General features: G+C 39.7%; 1 protein-coding gene across 1 annotated transcript; it reads left to right on the forward strand.

Moving 5' to 3' along the window:
- Positions 1–2,278: 2,278 nt before the first annotated feature.
- Positions 2,279–5,724, forward strand: LOC140341486 (indolethylamine N-methyltransferase-like). Its single transcript, XM_072427292.1, has 3 exons — positions 2,279–2,429; positions 3,561–3,768; positions 5,301–5,724. The coding sequence occupies exons 1-3, from the start codon at positions 2,279–2,281 to the stop codon at positions 5,722–5,724; spliced, it is 783 nt and encodes a 260-aa protein (XP_072283393.1).
- The last annotated feature ends 1,833 nt before the right edge of the window (positions 5,725–7,557 follow it).

Genomic DNA, 7,557 nt, shown 5'->3' on the forward strand with positions numbered 1-7,557 from the left:
AATTTATTTGCAGCGAATCGCGTTAAAAAACGTCTATTTCCATCCTGCAGAGAGCCTTGATAGTGGTGTAGAACACTGTGCCTTGCAATAACACGCATAGGGAGTCTGCTGTGGTAGTGATATAACACTGTGAGTCAGTATGACATGCACATGACAGGCGTCGCTATTAGAATAACTGCACACGTCACTTTGTTTGGGCAGTCACGGGGCCAAACTGACTCAAGTATGAACTCAGCCTTACAGGTCCATGTTAGCGTCAAGAAGAAGCGCACTCCTTTTACACCCTTGTCAGCTGATTCCACAGAGATGCCTACAGAACCTGTTCTATTAACCGCTTATACAAGTAGAGCCCCCCCGACAGAGTGGAGAGGGTATCAGCACTAAGTTTGTGTTGACGTGACTGATTATTTTGCCCTTCCTCTGATCCATCAGAACAATAACCCACAAAAACAGATCCTGTCTGTGGAGCATATGCCTTCACTCGGTCAGCATTTGCTCAGTATTCTATCAGTATTGCTAATGCCAAAAAAACAGGAGTGGATCCAAAACAGAGTTGACACGTGAATGGAATATTTGCATGTCTTCTGTGTTTTTCTACCCACTCCTGCTTTTGGCTACCAAATCATAAGCCAATTCTGATGGGACCATACAGGCCTTACAGCTGCTACACAGACAGGATCCCTTGTGCATCTCTTTTTTCCTTCCTTCTGACAGATCAAAAGAAGGATCAAATAAATAGTGATGTCATCCAGGCCAAAAAGGCAAAATAATGGCCCAGTCATGGAGTGGGGAGGGTGGGAGAACAGCTTGAGAAGTCCACAGAGTGGCACAATGACATAGTGGTGAGGTGGAAGCAGCATGAGGAAACCAAAGAGTGGCCCAATGACAGAGTCTGGAGGTGGCGGCAGCATCAGGAGGCCACAGAATGGCACAATGACAGAGTCTGGAGGTGGAGGCAGCATCAGGAGGATACCACAGAGTGGCAAGGTGAGATAGTGTGGAAATGGCAGCATCAGGAGACCACAAATTGACCCGGGGACAGAGTGGGGTGGTGGGTGGCAACACCAGTACCCGCTGACGAAGGTGGGTGAAAGAAGGAGCACTTGGCATCTGATATGTGGCATCAGGCGGAGACTTCACTTGAGGGGCTCTCGCTTCCGGCTCCAAGTGCCTAGCGCATGCCGGGTGCGACCCGCTCTGAGGACAGTGACAGGTGGGGAGTTTGGCTGGGGCGGTACACCTGTTAAACGGTAACGCAGGTGTCCTAAGGCAAGCTCAGGGTGGACAGAAACCTCCCATGGAGCAGAAGGGCAAAAGCTTGCTTGATCTTGATTTTCAGTCTGAATACAAACTGTGAAAGTGGGGCCTCTTAATCCTTCCTTCTTTTGGGTTAGGAGCAGGAGGTGTCAGAAAATTTACCACAGGGATAACTGGCCACAGAGTGGCACAATGGCAGAGTCTGGAGGTGGCAGCAGCATCAGGATTTTTATTATTATTATTAATAATAATAAACAGGATTTATATAGCACCAACATATTACGTAGCGCTTTGCATTAAATAGGGGTTTTAAATGACAGATAGATACAGACAGTGGCACAGGAGGAGAGGACCCTGCCCTGAAGAGCTTACAATCTAGGAGGTGGGGGAAGTAACACACAATAGGAGGGGGATATGGAATGGTGGGAAGTAGTGAGGGTTTAGGAGACAGAAGAAGACAGGTAGGAGGCGGTGGGCCTTTTTTGATAGAAAGAAAGTGGTATCAGAATTAAATATCTGTGTTTTTTTGAGAGAAATTCAGAATTTTTTCTGCCTTTTTTGATAGATAGCAAGAGGTATAAGGATTAAATATCTTTATTTTCTGAGAGAAATACAGATTTTTTTCTGCCTTTCTTGATAGCAAGAGGTATTTACCCAAATTTACCAAATTATTTTCTTTTTTGTGCTTTACAAAATTTAAAACTTGGAATGGAACATGGAAAAGAACCAAACAAAGCACATGGCTGGAATCCCTCTTTTCGTGAACAAATATAAGACTTTAGTGAGAACAATTTAAAATGTAAATGATCTTCTAAATTATTTTATTTTACTGTGATCATAACTCAGTCAGCTGTATCCGCGTGACTGCTTTGTAAAAATAATTGTAGCTTTAATATTTTTGATCACACATTAATCACCATAACAATTTAATTCCAGGGGGATAGAAAATGAACTCCAACACTTTTGCATTTATCAAAAAAGATAGACCAAAGAAGTAAGGTCTGTTCAGGATTGTAGGACGATGGATTCCAAAACACATAAATTATATCATATAGATGGAATGGACTCCAGAGGTCATTTGGATGTATATTTCTCAGGCAAGGAGGACATGATTTTTGGAGATGATTCTTTGAAATTTCCAATGACTAATCTTCACTACCAGTTCAGCAGTGGTATGTACAGTACATGTCAGTATATTGTGTAGAACTAAAATCTAAGAGTACCAGATGCTTTTTTCTTGAGTCTGGTAGAAAAGCTGCTTCGTGTGTCCCCTTTCCTGGTTTTGTGGCCCCTGGTCTTCCCCAGATGCCTTTCATTACACCCCGAAGTCCTGTATGCAGGGATGGTGCAATTAGCCTCCCAAGGCTGATCGAAGCTTACTATAGGTAAGTTTCAGAATGAGATTGGGGGATTGGCGCTTGACGAACACTGGTGGGCAACTGGTGCCTGGGAGCTGAGAAGTTCTAAAGGACCAGTAGCCAATTGCAGGGCAAGTCTCAGTTTATGAGCAGGGGAAGCTAATGCCATGAGCTGCAGAACAGAAGTCAGACATATAATTGTTTGATCTCCATTGCTGCTGTAACTGATGCAGTTAGAGGGAATAAACAGGGGTACGCTGGATTGTGGTGGCTTACAGGGCGAAACAACGGCCAAATATGCATCTCCTAACAAATAATAGTTAGGATTTATTCCTGGGGGCATCATTGATGGGCCAATATCTGACACATTCAAAAGGGAAATAACAATTTCTCTTATTAAACCCATTTAACAGTGAGATGAATGTTGGTTGACTCCAATTTTAGTGTCCAAAATAATAACCATAAAAATATATGGTTTCAGTTCTTGTTTATTTACCAAGTATGCCTCTTTTTTGTCATATAATTTTTTTCTGATTTTTTTGTGTTTGTATGAAAAGATAATTTCACAAAATTGATCACAAGTTTTTTTTTTCTTTTAAGAGATAATGTCACTTTATCCAGAGCAAGGTATTAGTGACTATTAGTGATTAGTGATTAGTATTGTTTTAATGACCTCAACATGTGTATACTCACCTTTCCTGCATTGCATCTCAGCTTTTTACTCATTTACAGCCAGAAAGAATTTCACATAATTCACATATGAGGGAGCATTGTACCTTGGATGGAGGCCCAACCTAGCAGCCAATCACAACTCTACATCAAACATTAAGCTATTTCTCTAACCAGTTCCAAAATTCAAAATTATATTTCAAATTTAATGAAAATGGAAATCTCTTGTTGTGAGGTCAGTTTTTGGCAATACCTAAATCTGTAATTTCCCTGCAGGTCAAATTGTCGGTAAATTTATGATAGACATCAGCACGGGATCTTTTATCCATCATCTTTTTTCTGCCTCAACTTTCTTCAAAGATATTGTTATTTTAAGATTCAATGAGAAATGTATCATGGAGCTGACCAGATGGCTGCATGACCGCACAGGAGCGTTTGATTGGACACATGCATCCGCTGCCGCTGTTGAGTTAGAAGGAAAAAGGTAACTTGTCTCTTAATGGCTTTTCAATTGTTAGCTATACAGATCATAGATTGTTTCTTTATAGGTAAAGTCAATTTAGTAAATATTAAATTGATAAAGTTGTTTAACATGCAGTTTTGGCAATGTGAATTTTCACATTTTGCGAAAATACAGCTTCAATTTCAATGAACTTCAATGAATACAGAATCAAGTTTATGAACTTGGCACTTTCATCAGAATTGTTGGAGATGGGGGTGTAGGGGGTGCATTTTGGCACACGTGCCAGCATAGTCACCTATTAGAAGGGACCTTAGATCAGGGTCCAGGGATGTAGCAGAATTTTACATTTTAGTTTTTACCATCAGTGGTGATGGGTTGGAGCATTGGTGTCACAGAAGGAAAGTGAAGACTTGAACATTGCCTCCTCTCCGACATATTCTTTTTCACAGATCCACACCCAACTCCCATCACAGAGCTGCTGGACTATAAAAATACCCTTCAGCCCAGCGACCTAATGTGAGTATTGTACGGCTGTCAGCTCTGCAGTTTCCCTGATTGGTAGACATGCAGCCTACAATAATTTTTAAACAAAACCACCCCTGCTTTGCATTAGCTCATAGCAACAAATGTCTCCTTGTGAGCGTAGCAAATAACTTTAATAACCCCACAGAAAGAAGCTGCAAAATGGGCACCCAAATTTATTGCACCGCAAAGGCTTGACTTAAAATCAGCCATCCACACTTACTATTGAAGAAGCGGTTATTGACCCCTTCTCCTTCCCAACTTCTACACCTCCTCATCTGTTTCCTGGGACTCACAATGACCCGTGTCTTACCCTGCCAAGCAAGGTCATACGTCACAGTGAGACTGATCTGCTTGCAGCCATGGAGCTTGGCCCATGTCCTGAACCACATAGTCCACCATTTTTTAACCTACCTAGTCCAGCATATGGAGCATACGCTATTGGAAAGGGCCAGGAAAGTGCCTGAGCATTGCAGATGCCTGTATATAGCCTCCATTCACCATCCACCAATTATGCTGGAACTGAATACTTTACATGCTGCAGTGGCTATGCCAACAGCAGAGATCAGTTATAAGTTATGTTGCTCAGGTTGTGCAGGAGAGATGGCCAGTGGACTTTTCAAAAAGCCTGTGCCAATTTATGGAAGTCCAAAATGATGATCAGGCTGTCATTAGCAAACACATTTTAATTGTCTTTTGGCAGTGGGGTTCTCCAACAGAAAGGTGAGGTCATAATTATAAATGTCTGCATAACTGTGTGTGAATGACTGTAACATTCATCACTGCCATGTACAATGCAAGAACAATTGCGGTTATGAAATGAGTTGACAGTGTACATAACAACACTTTAGGATGGAGAAGAGATTTCCCTATTTTCCCTGGTGCTGAATAGTATACCAAGGAAGCTTGGGAGAGCCAGGGCATTTTATTTCCTTTCTTCAAACATGTTTTCTTTTCCTTGAATTTGAGGCAGACAAGCTGGACGCCATGCCTACTCATGTGAGGTTTTTGTTTTTTGCTTTTATTTGCAGGGACCAAATTCAGGACAAAGAAATGCGCCTAAAGGCATCCATCAAACAAATTCTGAAATGTGATTTTGAACAGGAAAACATAACCTCCCCGGTGGTGCTACCGCTTGCTGATTGCGTTATTAGTGCAGTTTTACTGGATTCCATCTGTAAAAATGAAGATGAATACATGAAGAATCTGGGAAAGATCTTAAAGCTGCTAAAACCTGGAGGCAAACTGTTACTTTTTGGATTATTGGAGGAAACGTACGTCACTGTTGGAGGGGAAAGAATCCATCGATTTAAATACAATGAAGACTTTGTGAAAAATGCCCTTTATAAATTGGGTTTAGTTATTGATTATTTGGCAGTGCAAAGGAGATGCAATTTAAGTGATATCACTGATTATAAGGCTATTTTTTTCATTGTAGCTTGCAAGGGGAAGTAGGTGATTGGAGCCAATAGAACCCATGAAAATATTACAAAGTATCTACAGACAGCAAGTAGAATTAATCAGTGATGTACTAATAGCAATCAGAATATAACTGTACCAATCCCAGGGATGTTAGTTTGCATTTATCTTTTTCACCAAGAAAAAGATTTGTTTTCACCAAGTAAAATCACAGCAGTTATTTTAAGTTACAAAGTTTTTCTAACATTAAAATGTTGACTTATGCTTAAAATGAAGTAGAAATAAAAATATAATTCTCTTGTCAAATGTATCTACTACCCTGAAATTTTCAATGTGTAGTTGACTACACGAAATGGAAAATACCTGGAGCAGTGGCTACAAGCAGGAGCAATATATGTCATTCACAGCCCACTGGATGAATGGCATGGCACTGACAGGTCTGCATGGTGGGATTATCAATAAGTAGAATGATCACAAAGATGAACTCCAGGAATGGTTCCTCTACTGATTCTTCTCCTCCCTCTTCACAAGAGTACCTCTCCCCAGTGACACCAACACAACAAAAGTGTTTCTCTCCTCTGTATAGAATGTGCATGCTCAGGTGTTACAATGCAATCCCCCACAGGGCTGGATTTATTTTTTTACTCCGTTAGGCTGGCTATCTTGTGCTTTATACCACTAGCCAAGCAATAATAGCCTTTAATTCTGACACACACATTGAAAACTGTTCCACAAGAACCTATTGATTATACTCATGTTATATTTATCACAGTTCACAAGGAAGAGTAAAGCCAGCTGACCGCCTTCTATTCTGAAAGATATTGTTACCAAGTAGCTATTAAGTAAAACATAATATAATTTTTATAAAAAATACAATTAATTAAATGCGCATGAATACAAGGCTGGATGGTCTTTAAATCAATAATTGCAGATTCCAAACATTATTCCATAATATTTGGTATTTTGTCAAATAAAATAAAGAAGCTTTATATACAGTCATGTAAAAAAGAAAGCATATCAATTTTCAATTCTAAGGCTTTGCTTATCGGGACATAGAGCTTAGAAGCTCTAAAAACTGTAAAAAATGTAAATGAAACTAAAAATGTACACCAACACGACATATTACAAATCAAAGAAAATTCAGAAGCTGTGTGCGAAAAATGCAGAATTCGAACACCATTAGAAAACAAAAATGCTGATATTTGGAGTCAACATTTTAAGAAAAGATTAGGGGGCACAAAATGTTACTGTGACCCTTAACTTCTCCCAACATTTGATGCTAGAAGTTATCTTAAATCCTATTTCTCTAATAGGCAAACAAGGGTCTTTTGAGAAGATTCCTTGAATCATGATGATGAATCTTCATTATGTGTTCAGCAGGGGTATGTATGAATCAGTTCATTTTAAAAGTATTAAGTATTATTAAGTATTTATTAGGTATTTTGATTGGCGACATTTGCTATTTAGTTTATAATTTTTCCCTATCTTTTTAAATGTCAAAATGTGGTTTTAGCAGTTTTGCTACTTATAACTATTCTCTCATCCTCATACTTTATTCCAGTGTTTCCCAAGAAGGTTCCACCAGAGGTTACTAGAGGTAACTTAATACCACAACAATGTAATGTGAGGTGTAGATATACTGGTTGGTTCCCTAAAGACCTAAACTTTATTTCAAGGGTTCCTCCATGTTAAGAAGGTAGAGAATCGCTGCTCTCTTCCAACCAGAAAAACTTCTGTTTTGATACAAAGTGGATAGGGTGGAAAGCAGTGCTCCGAAACTGTTCCAAAGAACTTTACACCTTAATTTTGGTAGCTTTGAAACTAAGAGTGTTTTGAATTTGCAAGAAAATGTTCCATATTCTGCCTTGG

The sequence above is a fragment of the Pyxicephalus adspersus genome, chromosome 11 (assembly GCF_032062135.1).
Source record: "Pyxicephalus adspersus chromosome 11, UCB_Pads_2.0, whole genome shotgun sequence".
Taxonomy (NCBI): Eukaryota; Metazoa; Chordata; class Amphibia; order Anura; family Pyxicephalidae; genus Pyxicephalus; species Pyxicephalus adspersus.

Coding starts and splice junctions, on each gene's coding strand:
- LOC140341486 (XM_072427292.1), top strand. CDS start 2,279: ATGGATTCCAAAACACATAAATTATATCATATAGATGGAATGGACTCC. Junction 2,430..3,560: donor TCACTACCAGTTCAGCAGTG/GTATGTACAGTA, acceptor ATTTCCCTGCAG/GTCAAATTGTCGGTAAATTT. Junction 3,769..5,300: donor GTTGAGTTAGAAGGAAAAAG/GTAACTTGTCTC, acceptor TTTTATTTGCAG/GGACCAAATTCAGGACAAAG.